Source organism: Cyclopterus lumpus, chromosome 22, assembly GCF_009769545.1.
Source record: "Cyclopterus lumpus isolate fCycLum1 chromosome 22, fCycLum1.pri, whole genome shotgun sequence".
NCBI lineage: Eukaryota > Metazoa > Chordata > Actinopteri > Perciformes > Cyclopteridae > Cyclopterus > Cyclopterus lumpus.
Genome location: NC_046987.1, coordinates 5240783 through 5263730, shown reverse-complemented (window position 1 = coordinate 5263730; position 22948 = coordinate 5240783). Strand labels below are relative to the sequence as shown.

Below are 22948 nucleotides of genomic sequence, written 5' to 3'. Positions count from 1 at the left end.
CACACACACACACACACACACACACACACACACACACACACAATAAACAGCTCATTAGCAGGATCATTCTCCTATTCAGGGTTTCCGTTTGGTTCTGAGGAGTTTAATAGGAAAACGTGATGTATGCATTGAATATTCCAATCTGTGCAGAAGGTGTGTATCAGAAGAAACTGACAAACATGAGGCTGATGAGCAGACCTCATTTATTGCACCTGCTGTTTCACGAGTGCACCCAATTAAATAACAGCCAACATTAATACAAAAATTAAGATTTTTTAAATAAAAGAAATGATTTATGCATGCCACACACACACAATAAACAGTGCACAGACTACACAGCGCATTGGGCGCACAAACACAGAGAGACAGACATACAAATACGCACACAACGCAGCAGAAGACACTGATTTCAAATGCTCCAGTTTTCTTGCCAGGAAAACAAAAAACAAAAAAACGTGATTGGTTTTTGGGTAGCGCTTCGATATTTCTCTTCCCCGGTGGTCGTGCGTGGTGGGGAGGGAGAGAGAGAGCGCGCTGCCCGGTGTTCACTTGCTACCTCAGCTGTTTGCCTAATGACTTTTGGGAGATGCAGAGCGCGTATTCATCTCTGTGACCGTCTGTCAGCTTCATTTACAGGCCCCCGCCATCTCAACCGGGCTGCATCAGGACCACAATTCTGGAGTTGTGTGCAGAGACAGAAGATGTTTTTCTAAAATTCTGAGATATGTGTTAAAACAGGGCTGTCCACACAGTTGTTAGCTTGGTATTTTAAGACTCACCAGTTTTGGCTGAGCTCAGCGGTGTGTGTGTGTGTGTGTGTGTGTGAGAGTGTGTGTTTGTTTCTTTGAGTTGATGTGGGAGGCTTGAAGCTCTTTGTTTTTGTTTGAACAATCCAAGTTAAATCCAAGTTAAACGCCTGCCGTTGTCGTGAATGCCCACAGGAGGCGTATTGATCCCTGCACTAGGTAGTGGATATTACAGCATTAATCCTAGAGCAGTCCACCGTTTTGCGGTCAAGGTCCTCGGGCTGATTGTTACGGTATTTTCGAAGCCTTAAAGACCACCAACGTAGACGCAGTGTTTGTTTTTAGGACTTTCCGAGTCAAGTGCGGAGTGCATCGTGCTATTTAGCCGCCATTCCTCCAGCTTCTGCTCCCTCCTGCACAAATCTGATAGTGATGTCCGTCCTGCTTGCTTGTGGAGGATTGATGTGCTGCTGAAGTGCAGAGGTGTGCAGGTGGTGATAACCGATCCCCGGAGGTTAAGGTGTGCTGGGGCCAAACGGACGTGCCTATCGGGTGTGAAAATGTGTTCTCAAATAACGGCTTGGTCTGATGTCTGTGCGCTCCGAGGTAGCAGCCCTACCTGTAGGTGCCAGTTTCCGGGACCCGCCACATTTGAATGCCTTTGAAGGGCCCCCGGGTGCCCACGGTCACGTTGACGTTGCTGTTCTTGTAGGAGTTGAGGCACTTGATGGGAGTCGGGCCCTCGGGGCCGTTGGCCCCGCAGGTATGAAAAATCCATTTTTGGGCTGCACATGAGGACAAAACAAGAAGAAACAAACAGAAAAAGGGAAATAAGTTAAGCACACAGCTATCAGAGGCGCTTATTCTGCATTCAGTCGCTTAAAGATGACAGAGAGGCTGAAGACCTCCACAGACCATTGGGTCCCACGTTCGGAGAGAAGGAAAGGCGTGCTGCGAGCTGGAAGCTCTACTCATATAGAGCTTCCAGTGCAGCCCAGGATATCATATTCACGACAGCAGCGTGGGGACGCGCTGACAGGTTCACAGGTGACGAGCATTTCTCCTCATTTTCCGTGTAATCCCACGCGTCAGCGCTAATTGGAGTTCTTTTCACTGTAATTAGCACTAGATTAGTCTTGTCAGATGGACGTGGAAGGGCTTAACGCTGCAGTGCTAAATCCTGATTTAAGGCGTGCGAGCACAGAGCGGTGAGGGGAGACACCCGGCACACCTCTCTCTCTCTCTCTCTCTCTCTCTCCCTTCCCCTCTTCTTTCTCCCTCTGCCCGGCCCGTGAACGCTCTGCGACTGCTTATAAATGTAAGAGCAGCGCTGCAAATCTGGCTCCAATGTCAAACTCATTCCTGCAACGGAACAACTCACACGGCGCCTTTCACGGGCCCCGAGTTGCTGCTCAACGATCCACTGTCTGCGATTAGACACAACACAGACTGGCCTGGCTATTTATTTGTATATTCATTCTTTTGCAAGCACAGATGCAGTAGTAAACTGATTGAACAGAGGCAGGATACCCGGGAGTGCAACATTAAAGTGATGATGTTCTCATAACTTTATGCCTGCAGCGTAAAGTTATGCCTTTTAGAGTTGAAGCCCAGGAATTGAGATTCCAGTATTTGCAAGGATTTCTCACTGGAATTCAGTTTCTTTCACTGAGGAAACTGATGGCAGGAAGCTGATATTTTTGTTTTTAGCAATGGTGTGTGTGTGTGTGTGTGTTTGTGTACCTAAGAACAACAAAATGAGATTATGCCCCATTTTCTCATTAATTGTATAATGTTGCGTTACGGAGTGAAATTGTGCTTTTACAGGAAAAGCAGTAATGCGTTTTTGGGATTTAATCATTTTAAAGCCAAGAGAAAGCAGTCATCCCAGGTGGCTGTTTGATGATGACACAGCATGACTGCATTTCAAGCATCCTATTTGTCAGCCTAATCCTCACGGTCAGTTGGGTCCAAGGGCACCAGGTACGGGATCCGACATCATGGCTCCACACTGAGCTCCACTCCGCCTCCTCAACACGTTGCCGCTCTCAACTCGTCAACACCAAATGAATCCCGAAGCATCTCTTGGCGAGACTGTCCCGCCGTAGCCGGTTCATGCAGTGAAAATTGGTCTAACATTGTGGACTTTTTTTGATGCCTTGAGTTCGTAATTTTGGCCAATCGCCAACTTGGATCGTGCCCGTCGCCATCTTGTTTTTTTTAAATTTGCAACCAAGGGAAAGCAAGTGACCATGTTTGGACTGCGGAGGACTGACTCTGTTTACATCTCTGGTAGTGGCCTGTCAATCACATGGTCGCCACACCTTAAAGTATTACCCTGCTTCTATTTGACTTACTAAATGGACATCATGCGGTATTGAAGAAGACTTTGAAACTAGAGATTGAGACCATAAACTCATGTTTACAATGTTCACTGAGGGAATAAGTCGAGTGAGAGTTATTATCACAAAAAACTTCATATCGTAAGACTACTTTATGCAACCAGAGGAGCCCCCCCCCCCCCCTGCTGGCCAGTCAAGAGAATGCAAGTTCTGCGTTGGTTTCACTTTTCAGGTTCGGTCAAGAGGCAATTTCAAGCACTTTGTAAATACCACCATGGTACAAGCCCAATTCAGAGTTCAGCCCGGTCTTAGCGAATACACTCTAAAAACACACAAAGAAAACAAACATTGTGGGGTGTACTGGAGCCTGGCTCTCATCCAGCGAAAGTAAATTGATCCCTCAAGTCAGTATTTTCAATACTCAACAAGGTAAAAAAAGAGATAACTCTGTTGAGAATAAATCCATCACTGGAGCAGGAAAGCCTCCGAAGCCAACTGGTGCTTTAGATGTAAATCTAACTGAACTTAACGGGTTCCTCTGAGACGGCAATCAGTCAAGGTGGGACATGCCCAAGAGAAAGGAAGGGAAGGCAGGATTAAAGTCTAGATGTTGCACATTCACTTAGTCTCCTCTTGGCTTCCTGACATGAATACGTTCCTGTCATGGAAAGCAGCGCCGCCGGTGTCGAAGATAGCCTGAAGTCTTCCTTTCAAATGCTCTCTCCCTCGCCGTCTCCCCAGGGTGCGGTTGGTTTCACGCTTCAACCCGTCGGATCGATCTTGTTGGTCTATCAATATGAGTGAGTTCTAATGCACACACACACACACACGCACGCACACACACACACACACACACACACACACACACACACACACACACACACACACACACACACACACACACACACACACACACACACACAAACACACACGCACACACACACACACACACACACACACACACCCCTGGGGGCACTCTGTCTGACTATTATATGAATCTATGTTACTAATATGAACTTTGTCATTGGTGAGATTGAGAGCCAGAAAGGGAGCGACTCGCAGTGTGGAAGACAAAGAAGTATCTTGATTGGATTACAATACTGACAGCAACGTCTTCATCTCCTCAGAACATTATTAACACAAGGCAACAGTAAACACGTCATTCTTTAGGAGTGACAAAGGCAGTCCTTGGGCCGGTCGGTAACGAGTAAACAAGCGTTTCATCACCCATGTTAGGCCTCGGAATTGTTTTTAAATTGGCAGAATGAGGCGTTCGGTTTTGTGAAAAACGATCATCTCGGGACGAGAAGCCGCGTTGCGTCAAACTGCAGCTTGACTCAGATTGCTGTTCTGAGGCACGCATTCTTCTTTTTTTTTTTCAATTTTAACTTTGGCTCCATAATTGGGTCGGCCAGGTTCCAGTTCCAGTTAGGCTGCACAAAGGCCACTTTCAGACCTCGAGTAGGAACAAAACTAAGCAAACACAGCCCTCGCGCTCTCTTCACGGAGCCGGTTGGTCGAGTCGGGTCGACCAGCGCATTGGGGCTCAGGCAGAACCACGCCGGGTGGTCCATCAAACACAGAGGAACCAGGCGAAGCTTTTGGTGCAACACAAAAACACTGTCCTGTTGTTCAACTCATGATCAATGTGGCAAAAGATACAAATATTTGCCGCCATAATCACTTCTCAGAGTTTCACAAAGTGAGAGGATTACAAACTGACGGAGTCTTGGTGTCTGAACTTCAAGCCGGACTCTCTGGATCGTGTTTCACCAGTGAACATTCTTTGGGATTTCCATTTAAAGTTTGGTATCACTCCTTCTGAACAATAAGTCCAGGCCAGCATAATCTACATAACTCTTGAGTTTATACTTTTAATAATAATAATAATAATAATAATAATAATAATAATAATAATAATACATTTTATTTGGAGGCGCCTTTCAAGTCACCCAAGGTCACCTTACAATAAAATAATACAGGATAAAAGATAAAAGCATGAAAGATAGGAACAACATTAAAACAGAACATCAACATAAAAACAAGTGAGGTGCACAGGGTCCAGTTATAAAGAGTATGCCAGTTTTGCATGCTTCATGCCGTTTATGACGTTTTGGGGGCTGTCGATCGCGTTTCTCTCATCAGCTGGTCACATCCAACCACTAGCAGGGCGACCCCTCACATGGTTCGCCCTATCGTCTCGCTCTCTGTCCACGTTCATGCTGCTGCCTCTACACCCCTCCTCCTCGCCATTACCCAACCAGTCTGTGTAGCCGCATCATGTTATCCTCCTCATCAGCCCAAGTAGCCCCCACCCCGCCCCCCCCCCCCCCCCCCCCCCCCCCCCCCCACACACACACTTCCCCTCTAGTGATCACAAATCTCTCCCCGTGGAGCCCGAGGGCCAAAGAGCCTGTGTCAAGACTTTATCGTCACACATCATCTGTTTCTAACGAACAATTATCTTTTCTTCGTTGGCTTGTCTCCCCTGATTGAAATGTCAGTCACCGCTGATCAGCTATAGGGCAACATAACCCCCCCCGCCCCCCACACAGGATATGAAAAGGACGTTCAATCTGATAATCTGACACTCAATGCACAGCAATAAAAGAGAACAGATCTCTTTCTCCAGCTAAGTGTTTGTCTGCTCAAATGAGTGCAACACAAGCACAATAACACACATGGTAATGAGCTGTTGCATGATATCACATTACGTCTTCTGGATGCATTATACCTCCACAAACAAGAACAACTACTCATCCAGTGACAGTCGTCCTCCTTGGGCCGGCCATTAGAAAGACGGATCTGAATGCTAAGTACAAAACTCATGAGGCACCCGAGTCCAATTAATTACAAAAGCCTGTTTTGCGTGGCACTGCTTGTTATCCGTCTCATATCTGTCTTAGTGACTAATGTTCTCCTATCCAAAACCCAAAGCAACGACGACGAGCTGACCGACTGCCGCGGGCCACTGTTTTTAACCGGTTGCGGAACCACAGACGCTGCATCTCCACGCTGCCGCTAATTAGCGAGCAAGGTGAGGCGCGTGCACGGAGCAACATCTGCTGCCGGTTACTTTCAAAAGCCAATCGGAGCGCTTCAATCGCCGTCCCTTCTCTCTTTGATTCAACGCCAGTTTTCATCTACTCCACACTCCAACACAAGTGTGAGCGGAAGTGGAAGACCTTGATGTGAAAATGTGCTGTCTGTTCAAAGACGCTAATGCTCGTACATGCTGCTGCTCGCCTGCAGATGAGAGCTAACTACCATGATGCTTTGCTGCATCCTGACAGCGTGGTGTGGCAAGTTCTCGTATCGTCTCATGAGAACGCGAAGGCCCTCATCTTTGTGAATCACACATACGCGCGCACACACACACGCACACGCACACACGCACGTACACACACACGCACTTACACACACACACACACACACACACACACACACACACACACACACAGTAAATGGCCAGAGAAAAATGAGCCTGAGGTTAGCAACGCATTCCATTCCCATCAGGAGAGGTAATCACAGAAAAGAAAAGGGAAGCAAGCTCATCTCGTTTGACTTTTTTCACTCCTCCTCCTCACCCCCCCCCCCTCTCTGGAAAGCAAATGATGAGTCAGCAGTGAGAGGCGGGTGCCACACAGTAGGCCAGTGGTGAGAAATGAAAGCTGCCAAAATAGCGGGGAATCAATGGAGATGAGGGGAAGAGAGTAAGAAGAAATAAACAAAATGAAGGTGAAGTCAGGGTGAAGGAGGAGAGAAAAAACGACTGGCAGGAAGAGGTGAGGGGGGAGAGAGGGGGGTGGGGATGGAGAAGACTGACAGTAAGAAGCGGCAGCAGGGTGGGAGGGCAGTAATGTGAACTAACAGTCAGCGGCAGCTTTTCAATGGCCGACATGGGAAACAAATGGAGAAACAAAAAGGGCAGAGGCCTAGATGGAAAGATTAAAGGGGAGAGTGATAGGAAGGCGAGAGATGGGGACGTTCTTTTGATGGGGTTGATCACTGAGCGTGTCGGGGGAAGAGGAGGAGCCTTGTTGGAGTGATGGTGGAGTGATGGGTCTGCCGAGCCAAACCCCGTCAGGCTTTGCAGACGTCCACTGTGGCTGTATGTGGGACGCGTGGCGAATGTTAACCGCTCACGGCTGTCTGTAAAATGGCCTGTTCAACCCAGTTAATATCTATGATAATCACAGGGGCGATCGCACAGTCCCATCTCTCTCGGACTCTGCAGGCTTTATTGTAACCATACAGAGTATTACTACCTGTGTAAAGCACATTCAAATAGCCATTCTTTTTTTTTTTTTGCTGCTGCCCTTAAAGCGAAACGCTGGTGGCAAACTCCTCTATATGAAATACCTTTTCATATGCGATAGATATACTATCGCATATGAAACGTTTCCTGAATTCAGCATAAAGGATATTGGCCTTTGTGTGCTGACGGAGTCACGCCGTGTGCAATGCATAATCCTGTCACGTGATCAAATCATATCGGCTGGCTGAGCGTTGACATCTGGTCCTTGGCTGTCCCTGCTTGACCCGCGAGAGAGGGAGCATCACAGACGCTCATTCAGCCAAGTCGCTGCACAGACATGTTAGGGCCCGGACACACTTGGCTGTTGGTCTGCAGTGGTCTGCGGTGGTCTGCCGTGCCCCCGGCTCTGTGTCAGGCGGCGCTATCCGTGGCTGTTCAGCAGAAGGAGAGCTGCATGTTAAATCGGTTGTTCAGGCAGTCGGCTGTTCAGGCTTCAAGGAGCACGACTCTGATTTAGCATCCCACTCGTATGACACACACACACACACACACACACACACACACACACACACACACACACACACAAACTGGATTTGAAACTGATGCAGCAGAAGCAGAGGTAAGTTTTTTTTTCTTCATTACACACATTCCTCTTCCTTGTCAAACCGGGCACCTGCATTACCCACAATACAACTCCTTCGCTAACAAGCAGGCATGAGGAGCAGGCTTGGGAGGTCCAGTGTTTCTCTTGGGAGTCGCCCGGCACTGACTCAAGTGACATCACATGAGGACATTCGTCCGTCGTCACGCAGCTCCTTTTGGAGCCCCAAAGGACTGCATTCAACAGAGTCGGTGGAGTGTGAGTGTGATGCCTCTAACCAGTTTGGAGTGGAAGGCAAGCCTCGGCACCCGACTTGTTGGGGTTTAACATTTAACAGCGTATGAATGTCATAAAAGCCTTTTATGCCGCCTGGGAGAGAAAAACAAGATATAGATGAGTGCTATTACAATCCTGAATTGTGGGGACACTGTCAAACCATCTGTTTGGACTAGAAAACAAGTCCTCAAAGTCACTGAGATTGAGTTGACATTCATTCTACGTTGGCACGAGGACTATGTACAGTGTGGCTGATATCTCCAAGTCCAGTCACACTACGTTCCTCTCGCACTTCAAAGCTACTAGCTGAGGAAATGTGTCTTAGAACAGATTTGATATGAGAGTAACGACTATAAATATAGAAATTGAATTTCTGCTTGTCTTTACCCGTTTGAAGCTGGGAAGAGAGAGACTGCGAGGTGGAAAATGTCAAGTCTGTGTAAGTGGCTCCATTGACATTCTCTGGAGACAAATTGGAGGATTTTAGACTTCAAAACTGTCCGTCCTGCTCCATTTAATGCCAAAGGAGATCTCTGCAGCACTCACTCAGATGGTGGACGTGGTACAGACCAGCAGGGGGCACACTTACTTTGTTGCAGCCCACGTATGGTGCCGGGCTCAGCACGTGGACAGTAATTGTGAATCATTAATGCATGTGAGCACACATGTGTGTGTGTGTGTGTGTGTGTGTGTGTGTGTGTGTGTCAAAAAGACAAAAAGAGAGACAGAAGGAGAAATAGTCAGCGTGGACAGAGTTCTCCTCGAGGGTGGAGGTTTGAACCGTGGTAATCGAGCTCATACTTACAGTAATCTGTGATGGGGATGTTCATCAAAGGGTTTCCGATGGACGGGGGCGTGGCCCTGACGGGCAGCCTGGTTGAGCCGGCGACCACAGGTGGAAACTCACCGTTGGCTGAAAAAAAGAAACATAATTGCCTTATTGCCTTATAAAGGCTGTGCTTTATCTCCGGCATGTGCACCAATGGAAGCCTGCTGCTGTTAGTTAGCATTGAGGGACCGAGCGTGCACAGTGGCTGCAGACCCCCTCCCACGGCACACAAAATGGGGAACCACCAGCAGGGGTAATTCTTTCATTTGCACCACCACTGGCTATATAGAAGGAGCGGGATGCATACAATCCAGTTCCTACTGTAGATGGGTAAGCACATTCAGTCGGGCTGTTATCAAGCCTGCAGCCTCACCGCTTTCCCTGGACCGAGATCACAAGCTCCCTTGTAGCTTGATCTCCCCCTCCCCAACCTCAGATTCACACCCAGAATAGAGTCTGGTGGCTGATTAGACACTTTTCGAGATGGAGACACTTTTTTTCCTCTTTTTCTAAAGATATTAAAGTAAGGGAGACTAACTTCAACTACTATAAAGGTTGGATGCTGACGTGGAAAGACAGTCCCCTGTTCCCTAAGAGGCCGACGCTTGGGTGTATCACTGAACAGATGAATGTTGTTCTTTGAGTCGGCCCATGCACGGCAATCAGTGGTCTAAAAGATTGGCCCGGATGGTGTTACAGAAATCTGCTGCCACATCTGATCAAGGACTGCACAGGTTGCAGGAAAAATCAATACGATCCTGTCAGCTGAACAGAGCAAAAATCTTTTCCAGTACAGGGAATGCTGAAATGACAAAAATCAATGTCCAACAACAGCATTGCAATCACCCTACAGGAAAAAACACAAAACCCCCAAAAATAAATAACGGTAGCTATTTGCTACAACGGTACACAGAAGTCACGCTTCGGTATTAGAGACTTGGCTCGGTGTGAGTTCGGTACAGCGGTAAAAAGAAAGGGGAAAAAAATGCACGATAATATGTTTCTTTAACTTAAAGCTGAGGAACCTGGGTTGTATACGTCCGTGGCTCAGTGGTAGAGCGGGGTCGTCCTTCAATCAGAGGATCTCCGTTAGCCCAGGTCCTTGTGTCCTCGGGCACTTAACCCCAAATTACTCCCGTAGCTTCGCCTGCGGTGTGTGAATGTTGCATGAATGTTAGTTAGCCCTGACCAGCAGGCGGCACCTTGCATGGTCGCTCCTGTCATCAGTGTAAGAATGGCTGAATGATGACAAGTGGCGTTAAAGCGCTTTGAGTGGTCTAGAAACTAGACTAGAAAAGCGCTATACAGGTACAGCGGTCATTTAACAGTGACTATTCATACACCCTCTGATGACCTCACCTAGACCCTAGTATACTTATCAATGTGGGTCGTATCATTTCAGCTTTAAAATGTACCAGGAAATGAACAAACACTTTAAAAAAAGTACTGAGAAAAAACACTTAATTTGATTCTACATTACGTGCATCAGTTTACATACTTGAATTATGTGTCAGCTGGTATCGCCTTCACCAAAGAAACAGCACAGAGTGCACCGTTTCTTGTGTGCACCAAAAATGCAAACACCTCTTCATTCCCCACTCGACAAACGCTTTTCACTCTCCTATTTTGAGAACCCAGATATGTTCAGCCGAGCTGCTATAAGCGGGTCCGTGACTTGTCTTCCAAAGAACGTTCCGTTGCAGGAGTTCTTACCGACGTCTCGTTTCTCTGATGTCAGGTTCTGTAGAAAAAGCCCTCTGTGGCTCTGCTGCTCGGTGACCCTCGTTGAGCCAGGCAGAAGATGTGAGATCATTTCAGAGAAGTGAGATGAGGTTCACTGCGGTTCACGGCGCTCATAGTGCTGCCAGCGCTCAATGCTATGACACTAAACAAGGCCATTGGTTCAGATCTGGACCGTGCTGCTATTCTGCTAGTCCTGTCTCGGATTTATACCTTTTTTTATTTTAATATCAAAGCTGGATAGGCCACCCAAAGAGGCTACACAGCCTCGCCGACTTTCAAACAATAAGACTCAGTCATGCTGCCACAATGCTTCAGTCTAATCAGCACCAATGGGAGGGGGGTGGGGAGCCTTCCTTTTTGCCTTTTCATTGAACAATCTCAATGTGCACAGTGCAGATACTTAAGGCACGCAAACAATGCATCGTAAATAACACTCTGTGTGCGTATGACCCCCATGTTAAGCTCCATTTCTGCTCCGCATATGGAATTGACTGTTGAGAGGAAGATTACATGGTTTCAGGACGGAAAGTGAAAAAAAAGAAAAAAGAAGGTTTTTAGTTGTACACTCGCCAGTCTTATGGAGCTGTAGCTCCCTGATATCCTCCATTGGGCTACCCATGGATGGTAACCAGGCAGCAAAGGATGATTTAACGGTTCCATGAGACAGTTTTTCTTTCACTTGCTTTGCTCAAGTACTCCTGGACAACCCACTGTCGATCAGGTGGTGTTTCTGAGCCTCGGAAAGGAGCCACATGAGCGGAATATCAAGCGGAAATCAGACTACGAGTACAAGTTTCCGACGAGCCAACTGGTTGCCCACATCGTGTCATTTGCCTCCTTGGTGAGGACAAATCGTGCCCGGCCTTCCCCGCCTGGTGGTGTCAGGGGGAGAGAGGCAGGACTTTTCATCTTTATCTCTGTAATCATTTTACCGCAAAAAAACACTCCCCCGTCACCTCAGACTGAAGGCTCGCCGTTTATGACAATATGGCAGGGGGCTCCCTCAACAGCTGAAAGGTTTGGAACACAACTGTCTGGTGCCGCACCATTTGGTCCAAAGAAACCTGCTTTAAATCGGTGCATACAACTCAAAATCAATGTTATTTGTGCACCAGTTGAAACTGCACCTGTGGTCCTCTGGGTGATAAATACCATTACAGTGCTGTCTCGAAACTGTCTGGAACTTTCTCTGAGTAACACAATTTTGTAACTTTGTCCTCAAAGCTTGAAAAAGAAAAACCAACAACAACCCCTCAGCATTGCTTAACTAAAATCTGCCACCTAGAAAATCAATAGCTCATTCCCTCGCCCCGTAATCCTCGAATAAATATCACTGTTTAAGTCACCAGGTGTGATGCAGATAGAGTTAGTGTGCAGATTTGATGGATCTAATACAGCACGCGAGTGACCGCAACGTGTTCGATTGCTTTCTGCACGACGCTGCCCCTCTGTTCGTATGAGCCTATGGATGAGCACGTCCCGCTGCAGCAGGAAGAGGACTCAGCAGGTCCACCACGGAGCGGCGTGGACCAGAGGGCAGGGCGACGGGCGACAGGCTGTCACTGGTCATTAAGCAGGACGCCGTAAGCTGCCTGAAGCCCACCAGAGGTCTGCTCAGAGATCGCTATAGCTCTGAGGAACAAGTCAGAATTATTCTGCTACATGGGCTGAAAAAGTAGCGTTTTAAAACGTTCTGTACGTTTCCTCACGTGCATGGAAACACACTGCGCCTCTGGATTCATCATGTGTAACCTTACATGTGCCGCGTCTACGTAGATTCTACCGCCTGTGAGAGACCACCGTTTGAATGCTGTTGCTTTTAATTAGCGCTGCTGCAATGTCATCGGTGTGAACACACTGAGGATCGTTGAGCATCTGTACCTACTGGTCCGTGGTGTGTCTCACAGGTGCAGGTGCACAATTAATGAAATGAGTACATCTGAGTAGTTGTATTACACAAGTTACCGCGACAGATGACAGCCAACCGGCCCGTCTGCACACAATTGGAATGGAAAAAACTAACTGGACCTTCATTGCACATAGATAAACCGCTTGTGTGCGGTTGTGCGTGTGTGGGTAAAACACAATTTGATCAAATCCAATTATTTACATCCCAATCTCCGAAAGGAGTTGTTGCATTGACAACCCAGCGACGTCAAGGCCCAGGGACCGAGGGGGCAGATTTCACAGTGTGATGGTGGGTGGGGAAAAGAAGTGATGGCTCGCAGCGAAGACAAAAGGATTGAACTTCCTGTGCTGTCTAACACAATACACTCATTTATTGATGCTGGTGGAGATGATGAAATGATAAATCCCACAACCTGGTACAACACGTGAAGGGCAACAGATGCATCATCAAACACACGCGCTCGCCAAACTATAACTCAGGCCACGGGTGGCTGGTCCTCTGCATAATGTGTTCACAGTATGTTTTCCCACTGCAACACATTACTGGGGCCGTGTCACGACGCTCAGGGATCCATCGTGCTAATCCCTCACAGTGATCACGACGCATTTCGCCCGAGCTTCGGCATCTGGCCTGACTGATGGCCGATAAAAAAAAAAAAAAAGAGTGTCCGTGTCAAGTGTGGCTGAAGGTAATGGAAGTGAGCAAAGCGTGGATAGATGATCCTCCGGCGCTGCCATAAAACACAAATTGGTGTGCAAATATCTCCCGGAGAATGTCATCTCTTTCAATCAAGAGGCTTCGGCCCAATAGGCCAATGCTGATGGAGGACGATCTGCTCCGACCCGGACCCACAGCAATTTCTCACATCCATATTCAGCTGATGAAATCATGTCATCTGATTGCAGTTGCGTCGACAGTGTTGGTATAATATCTGTGATCAATGACTGAATTCAACAAAAACATCTCCATTATTGTACATTTGAATGAAAACTGGCATCTAAGTAGCTCTAATAAATCACAATTAAACAGCTTTTAACATTGTATCTATTAGTGACAATGGATATGTTTTTTGGGGCTTTTACTATTATGATGTGAAATGTTTATTGCGCAATGTGATGGCTATAACATAATGACACCATCTGCGTTTAGATGGGTTCCCTGAAAGCCTCGCTTTTATTATGTCATTCTGTCCGCCACAGGTACGAAACACATTTTATTTTCTAAAATTCTAACACTCTAAATGGATTGTCGGGCTCACTGCGTTCTATTACATCGGATCCACACTGGTTGTCTCCGTGTCAGCGCCACAACAATAATACCACTTAGAAAGTCTACAGTGAAGTTAAAAAGCTCTTCTTTTGCTACTTTAATCGTCCCGGTATTGTCGCCATAGCAACGTCTTCTCACCTTGGACAAAACAATTTGACAGGGTTATTTTTCTTCCTATAATCTCCCTGGCCAGCATCACGCAATGCATCGAATGCCCTGGCCCTGGGTTGTAGTCACTGTAACACTGCTTCATTTTAACACTGTTCCCATTACTATTCCCGTCACAGCTCAAACTGTTTCTTCCAGAGAGTCAGAGATGGAGGGAGGCTCTGAACTTCTAACCTTTCATACTCCAGACACTGGATTTGGTTGTCATCACACTCCTGTTTTTTTATACTGATACACCATCTCAATCATAACACAAAGGTGATGTGGGGCGTGACCTTTATAAGTCTACAGTACAACATTCAAACATTATCCCTTATCAGTCAGCAAGCTGGAGATTGGAACTGTTCTGACATTTCAGGACTAATCAAAAGTTCAGGACTAATCAAAAGTTCTCAAAGAGAGTGTGCTTAAAGAACACATATATATATATATATATCAATTCCATAAAGTGAAAGCAAAAGTTCATTTCATTTATGAAATATACATTATTTAAGGGAGTAGTAGATTTGCAAGATATTATTTGAAGAGTTTTCACTGAGCATTACACAAAAAAAATAATATATATATATATATATATATATATATATATATATATATATATATATATATATATATAATAATTAATTCTGAGCATTATATTATGTCGGTGTCAAGGGAATTTCAATGTTAAGTGTAATTCAAATCTTATCTCTATACAACATAAACATAATGTGCGACTGTTTTGATTACTAATTAAATGGCTTAGGTCACTTTGAATGTTTACTTTTCAGAGCAATCGCTTTTTTTTTTTTACCCTCATTGTGCTTGTCCTGGTCAATCAATCAGGATATCAGTCAAAAAATCTCACCATCTCAACCGAGGTCCGATGAAGTGAGAGTGGAAAACAAAAGCTTTGAAATGATTTTTAGTACTCACATGCCAAGAAGCAGTCCATACTGAAAGAGATGTTGTCTATAGAGATGGCTGAGCCGGGTCCAGGTCCATCTTCAGCGCTGAACTGCAGCCAAAACCTACGGAGGGACAGAGCTGTTTTAACAAGCGCACAAGCTGTGAGTGGTTGGATGGCTTCTGACTGAAAGGACGGGAAGCAGAATTTATAGCTTTAAGAAAAATGTCTTTGACCCTTTGGTGTGCATTGTACGTCTTGTGACAGCTCGGTCTATATTATTATGAACTGTTTCGGCAGGAAAGACGTTTTCCTGTTTATTAATTAAATATGTTTCTGCACAAAATAATGTAGGCATGCATGGCAAGACCTAAAGATAACAAAACCCACCTAGCAGTTCACTAATTAACATGTAATAATGTATATGATTAGCTGGACAAAAATCAAAGGATAAAAATGTAAATTTGCCATCTCCTGTCCTTATGCTAAGCTAAGCTACCTGGTTGCTCACGCCAGCTTCATATTTAGCGTACGGACATGAGATTGGTGTCGATCTTCTCATCTACATGGAACTCTCAAATAAGCGTATTTCCCAAAATGTCAGAACCTCATAATTCAGTTTGATTGATTAGTTTGGCCTTTTTTCTTGCTTTCAGAACATGCTGTTCACAGGAAGTATTTGTCTGTGCCTGTTGTACTGTACACATGACTTTCATTCCTCTTCAAGGATCGGTCATATTGAATTTGAACATTTAATAAGTCCATGATATGTTTCTCAAACCAGATGTCAGACCCACGTAAACACTCACATGCAGAGTCTGTGCAGCACACTGTCAGTTCAAGCCCGGACCTTCGCCTGCACTCCAGGCTGTATTTCTGATTCTATTTAAGCTCTTCAAAGGTCACCGCACAAAGACTGGCAGGTTCACCCAATGGTTAAGGACATGACATTCTAATTAACAGCACAAGCACGGCTGACTACATAACCCAGGAATCAAAAAGTAATCACTCTCAGGGGAGCAGGATTATCCAAGCTCGAATGGCCAAGAAACCCCCAGTCGGGCAAACAGATTAAATCATCTGGGGTTTCTCTTTTACATTTTAATTTTTTTTTAAATCTTGCTTTACTCTGTTTGTTTTAATCGCTCTCGCGTTTGAGTGGAAATTGGGGTCCTTGGCTAATTGGGAGGCAAGCAGGGTGCTTAGAGGCTTGTGTATTGATTTCTCTTCTCTTTATCACAGTGGAGCAAAAAGAGAGGGGTCTATTTATTTTGTACAACTGTACACAGGGCAGGTCCACGGCACAAGACCCCTGTGGGATTCATTCACCCTGCAGAGTCGAGAGGTATTGTTTCCCAGAAAATGTAAAAGTCTGCATTAAGTTGGATAGAAATAAGAAGAGATTCTTGGCTCTTTTTCTTAAGACGTACTTTTCCGAGCTCTTAAGTATTTGTTTGAGTGTGTAGGAGGTCTGTTGAGGATGAGAGAGCTAGACCCCTTCGCTCTTAAGTGCCAGTTTGACGCCTTCGTACAGTCCAAACATGCAGCTCGATCATAATCAAACCGCCTGTTAAGCGCTGAAACAGCCGAGTGCTTGCAGTACCAGTCTGACAGCCCGTAGAGGGGAATCATGACGACTTTCCAGCCCCTTTCGGATTTGAGCTCGCTGGCTGAGTGCCACAGTCTGCGCTGCTCCTCGGGTCCGGTGCCGTTCTCAGCCATCCACAGGGACAGCGAACCCCTCTGCGAGCCTCCGGAGCACAGCCAGAATCGCACCTGTCGGGGTAAGGTTGGAAGTTTGAGTGAGCAAAGGATGACAACGAGGATGTTGATTTTCGAGGTACACGCTGACAAATAAAGAGAGCTAATTAAAGAGCACTGCAACTTCTGAATTCCTTTAAATATCTTTTTGACTTTGAGTCGCGTACTGGGTTGACACTCAAGGAAGGGATGCACTTGAAACTGCATTGGGCGCAATCAGCAACAGCCATCTGTTCAGCTCTAATTATTCTAAGATGAATACAATTGAACAAGGATCATGATTCAGGGTATTTTGCCATCTATGCATGCTTTGGCACAAATCAATCTCATTTCGCCGTTTCCAGGAGGGATATGGTCGGTGTAAAACTGCTTCGAATTACACAACAACCGAGCCGTAGCAGGAATTAAACAGTAAAAGGAAGTCTGAAATCTAAAGCCTGCTAACAAGCTATGGGATGTGACCATTGTCCCTCTGCAGCGTTTTGGTCACGCCAAGAACATAATTCTTGCTTTCACCATTTAAGTGGAACAGATGCTGGCTTTAAGCCTGATGAAAAGCACACATAGAGACGACAGCGTACCCAGACAACTGGATTTCGGGGCTTTCATGTTTGTTGTTTGACAGCAGGTTGCCGTCCTTATCGTCCACCGCCGGGACACATGGTGGCCTTTAAACATCAAGATTACCGGCACTGCACAGTGCACCCGGCCGGGCATGACATGAAAGTGGTCTGCAGCTAATACCCAAAACTAATATCCTCAACATAGTTGTCCAAGAGCGAACAGGCTAAAATGAACGTCACCGGTTCAGCGCAGAGAGAAGGATTTAGAGTGTTAATCTGGAATAATGGCTAATCTTTGGCCACGCGCCCGAGAAGCTGGAAGGCAAGGTGTTTTTTTTTGTTTTATTTCTATCTTCCTTGCGGCCAGTTCCTTTTGGTTGTTCATCTTGTGCAGACTCAATTTATTCCCTGTGAGTCTCTCCCATCATCTTGTTTTCTGACCTCTTGACCTTTTCAATCGCCTTTCAACCTGTGTGTCTGCTTGTGTCATCTCCAAGCATCCCCCGCCACAACTCTAAATATGCAAAGTACACATGCAGAGGGCCAAAGGTTGCTGAGCTGAGCTATATCAAAATAACATAAACTAAATTACAGATGCAATAGGCATCAATCAAGGGTGCAAGTACACAACCAATCGCCCCCAGAGACGTGCACTGTGAGCGCCATGATCTAAATAATGTATGGCTTCTGATTCTTTTTCACAACTAGGTCAGCAGATTCAATCCGTGATTGACGAGGTCAACCTCTCTGCCTGTTAGGATCTGTTTACCTGCTGTCTCGGCACACTGACATTTTATTTTTGAGCCGAGAGCGATTAACATATCAAATGATTAAGAAAACGGTCATCGGAAAGAATATAAAAATCATTTGCATAATAGCCCGTGGCGCATTTCAAATGTAATAATGATCTTTTTGTTTTTACTATTGTTGTATGGTAAAGTGACAAATTAAAGTGAGCCAGCGGCTATGTGTATTTCCTGGTGGCCAGAGCACATGAATAAATCTAAAGATTAGCAGGTCCTGTTGTGGCTGGTTGCCTTGGTATCCACAGTCTCTGTTCAGGGGTCAAGTCAATTTCTTTTTACAAAGTGCATTTTATACGACAAGCTGATTAATGTGCTTAAAACATTACTTAGAAACACATAAGGCAAAGATCATTTATGACAAAAACTAAAAATATAAGATAAGAAGGAATAACAAAAAAAGGGAATAAGATAATAACCTGTTCTCACTCCCAACTCGTCAAATACTGACGCTTGGTGAGTGCCCCTCGGCGTCTGATAGCGGCGCATCGAGGCGCCCTTTAGTATCTGTGTGCATCGCACCGGGCTATAAAGAGCGAGGAAATACACGAAAAGGTGGGAGGGGTCGAACAAACACAGGACTTTCACCCAGAAAGACAGCTGATTATGTCCCACGGGCCAATGTTGACTTATATCTTAGATGTGTTACATAACTTACTGTACTTTTAACTAATGCCTGTTACGTTACAAACTTCTTATTTTAAAACAAAACCAAGATATTTTTTCAAAGTCTAACCAAGTTTTGTTGCATAAGTAGACCTACAAACGTGGTGTATCTATGTTGGTAGTCTATGGTTCTGTGAACAAAAGACACTGCACGTGTCAAGCAAAAACAGGTCTGAAAAGCTGCCGCTACTAGAGCAGTCCAAATAAAGGTAACTTCTGTCCAAAAACCAATGGGTGACGTCACGATGACTACGTTCACTTCTATTTTTTAATGACACAAGCTAAAGATTAAGAAACAAATTCATTGTGTCTACCTGCTCTAATGTAAACTGCAAACGTTAGCAAGCCTGGCTAACTAAAGTATTGTTGATGATATTTCCAAATGCAATAACGTATCATCAGCAAACAATATCAGGATTTTGGGGTTACTGAACACCTCCGCCGACCCGTTACAATGCAGTTTACATGCATGTATGTCCAAAATGTAATCGCCTATTAGACATTTGTGGCAAATAGTCATGAATAGCAGACCTGTTCCTGAGTCATGGACACAAAATGTGTTTTGCGAAGTCACCGTGAACTTGACCTTTGGCAACCAAATCCAAATCAGTTCATCCTCGAGTCGAGGTGGATGTTTACTCCCAATTTGAAGAAATTCCCCTACAGGCGTTTCAGAGATATCGAGTTCACGAGAATGAATGACCCGAAAGCACGCTGCCGTCGCAAAGGGACAGAAAGAGACAGGACTGGAACATTCACTGATCTGATATCTGATCATGGGTTTGTTTGTGCATCTCAGAGAATGAAGACGATGACCTTCTCCGGGGAGAAGACTCGCTGTACTTGGCTCACCGTGCACAGGGAGTTTCTCAGGGGAGGGGGGAACAGAGGGCTCCTCAGTTTCACCGAGCTCCGCTGGCCTTTGGACTGGCCCCCTTCCACACTGAATGTAGCACCTTAAACACACAAACACAGACATTAAAAAACACGCCATTTTTTCCAAAAATATCGGGATGTGTAACGAATACAAAGTTTCCACATAAAAGTTTAACTGATATAACCAAAGGGCTGTCAAAGGATTAATAAAAAACTACTGTGCAAGAAAATAATACCGTCTACCTCTGAGACTTATGTAAATAGTTGAGAGCAAAAACAAGCCTCAGCAAACCGAGACTTTAGATTCTCATCCGTGACACCGCACTGAACCGCAAGATGTCGGACTCAAGGGTCCAAACTCTTTTACTTTTACACCCGTTGGGATTCCCGTTCGCTGCGGGCCGCTCTGCGCTCTGAGCAACTCAACCCATCAGAGGTTCTGGTGGACTTTCCCCTGCTCTTGAGACTCAAATATTCAATAACACGTTTTTTTTTCTAAATTTGTCCCTTTGAAGAAGTTTGCCCATTTTAATGAGGCATCAACACCCCTGTGAAGACATTTCAGAGAGCATGCACATGACATGATCAGATCACATAGAGACTCTGTGTGCGCCACCTGACGACGGGCAGCTCTGTCTGGTGGACTTGGCTGGAGACTGGAGTCTTCTCCAGGAGAGACCGCGGCCCGCCGCCGACTGCCAGCCACACTCGCCCTCTTCAAAAGAGCAGTAGCTGCCATTGAGAAAGTGGCCTGGAGAGAGACAGGAGAGAGAATACATCAGGGGAGGAGAAGATGATAAGGAGGAAAGGGGAGGGGGGGTGGGCAAGTAATGAGCGAACAGGCCCGGCAGGTGGTCGAGAGAAGAGAGAATGGAGCGAACCCTGACAGCCAAACTGCCAAGGAGAAAGAGGACAGGGGGGGGGGGGGGGGAATCAAGGAGATGAGAGACAGTGAGGGGCGAGGGGGGCAGACTAATGGCCCACGGGACTCAATGTGTTGCTGAAAATTAGGGTTGAGGTGCGATGGAGTGAATCTAGAAATGGAAGCAGAAAATGGAAAAAGCACAAAAGCAGGAGGGTGTGAGGGGAAATGAGAACACTGAGGTGGTGTCATGATGCGTTTGAGGTTAGGGGGTGGGAGGGGGGGGGGAGGCGGCTGATAATGAACTGGAAATCACTTCGCGAGGCTCGGAACCATTTCCAGTGCGCGCGGTATGGTGGAAACGCGTGACTGGAATGTGAGGTTCATTTTCACACCGCGTGTTAATGAAAAGGTGCACACACAACAAGGCCTCCCTCCCCTTTTGTGTTTGATTAAGTAACTGGAGGAAAAAGATAAATCTCCTCCAGCTTAGGAAGCGCAAATATTGAAACACCCACTATTTGACCAAAGGCACATTTCTTTATTGAATCTTTCACTTTTAGGACAATTCTTCCGGCCCATCTTCAGATAACAGGGCTGTGTGTGTATATATATATATATATATATATATATATATTTATCCTTATATATATATAAACATACATATACACATATATACATTTTTATATATATATATATATATATATATATATATATATATGTATACATACAGTATATATACAGTATATATGTATATATATATATCACTGGAGTGACAACACTGGAAATATCTGCCACTTGAATAAATTAAATAATGTGGACTATTAAACTGATCTACGCTTTATTACACTGCTTCAAATGAGAGAAGCGTTTGATTTTTGTTGAGGAAGATAAGGCACACCTCGCATACCTCGATGTGTTGATGGCAAATCTGTTGTGAAACTGCGAATGAAGGAGCTTCTGAATATCGGTAACTCATGCCCGTCATGCCACTTTGGTTGACGGCGAGAACACTGGTGTGGGTTTGAGTTTCCACTCCAGAGTTTCAGAATTTCCAGCTAAAAATTGCCACATGTTCCTTTTTATCCCGAGCTACTGAGTGCCCATTACTGATAAGAATCTGTGAGTGGGCTCCTTTTTGGAAATGGCCTCATCCAGATAATGGAGGTGAAAGTGACCTGAGCAGAAATCATAAAGCAGGTATTACTGAGGAAGAAAAGCAGGAGAAATGTTTCTTTTGTCAAAGTCTGTTTAAAAAAAAGTTTTGGTTTAATCCTACAAAAAGATCGACAGGTTTCAAAAATTCAATAAAATGCTATTACCGCCATTTCATTTATAATAAGTATTAAAAATCCAGTTTTTACCTTCGAGAAAACTAAAAGCTTCTCCGGACGTTGGGTAAATGTCGTGTGATATTTAGAGTCATTCTCCTCGTTACATAAACCAGCCGCTGCCTCTCGGCGCCGAGGGCCGGGGATTCAAAGTCACGTCGCCCGCTCGCCGCTCACGACGTGAATAAAGAAGTCGCCCGATGATGTCACCGCAGACGCATTAGCACGTGTCACACGTGCCTTTTTTCTTCTTTTTTTTTGCGGCCCCGAGCTGTCATTCGTAACCGCTCGCCATCCGTCCAGTTCAACCACTTACAAATGGATCCAACCTGAAACGATTTATCTAATGAGGCGCGAATAAGGCCGACATCACAGTGCCATTACTGTTTTATGAAAGCCGACATGGACATCACTCAGTCTTTATGAACGTGGCAGGGTGTCATTCGGGTAATAAAGTCACTTCAATGCGACGGCGACCGGCGTCTGTCATGACGACATAACAAGAGGACGCGGCCTACATAATTATGTCATGGCAGATTCCATATCATACAGGGTGATGACACCGGCAATGGCAAGGAGTGAGAGATAAAAAAATTAATTAAAAAAAGAACTCTCATGATCAAAATCTGAACTAAAATGTTTTCTCTCCTTAAGAATAGATGAAAAAGGTTTTGCCTGAATAATCTGACAACGCTCCTTTTCATTGCTTTTTCTTTTCTTTGAAATCGGTGAAACACCTGGGAAATGAAGACAAAATTGTTTTGCCGGGATCATTCTTCGAAGAAACGTTTTTTTTTTCTTCGTTTTATCTTTCTTTTCATCTGTGAGCACCGGTGAAAGAAAAGGTAGTGCGCGCTGTAGAAGTGCATCGCGACCTTATGTTCTCAATAAGATGAAAGACGTTCACGTTTTCTCCCAGGTGAGTTATGATTTTCTCCATACACTCATACATACACATCATGAGTGTTTGCAAGTTCCTGAAAACCTGGAAGAAAATGTAAATATTTTTAATCCGATCTCGTGGCAAAATCACCCCGACAAACACAAAGAAAATCCACA

At 45.3% G+C, this 22948-nt stretch overlaps 1 protein-coding gene across 1 annotated transcript in view; it reads right to left on the bottom strand.

Annotated features, from left to right (window-relative positions):
• Nucleotides 1-22948, bottom strand: part of alk (ALK receptor tyrosine kinase) — a 308750-nt gene that overhangs the window by 28260 nt on the left and 257542 nt on the right. The window contains exons 7-12 of the mRNA XM_034525145.1: nt 20313-20447; nt 19673-19776; nt 16631-16803; nt 15057-15151; nt 9029-9136; nt 1366-1531 (exon numbers count right to left, since the gene is read on the bottom strand). Coding sequence (XP_034381036.1) covers nt 1366-1531; nt 9029-9136; nt 15057-15151; nt 16631-16803; nt 19673-19776; nt 20313-20447 — 781 coding nt within the window. The remainder of the gene's footprint in view (nt 1-1365; nt 1532-9028; nt 9137-15056; nt 15152-16630; nt 16804-19672; nt 19777-20312; nt 20448-22948) is intronic.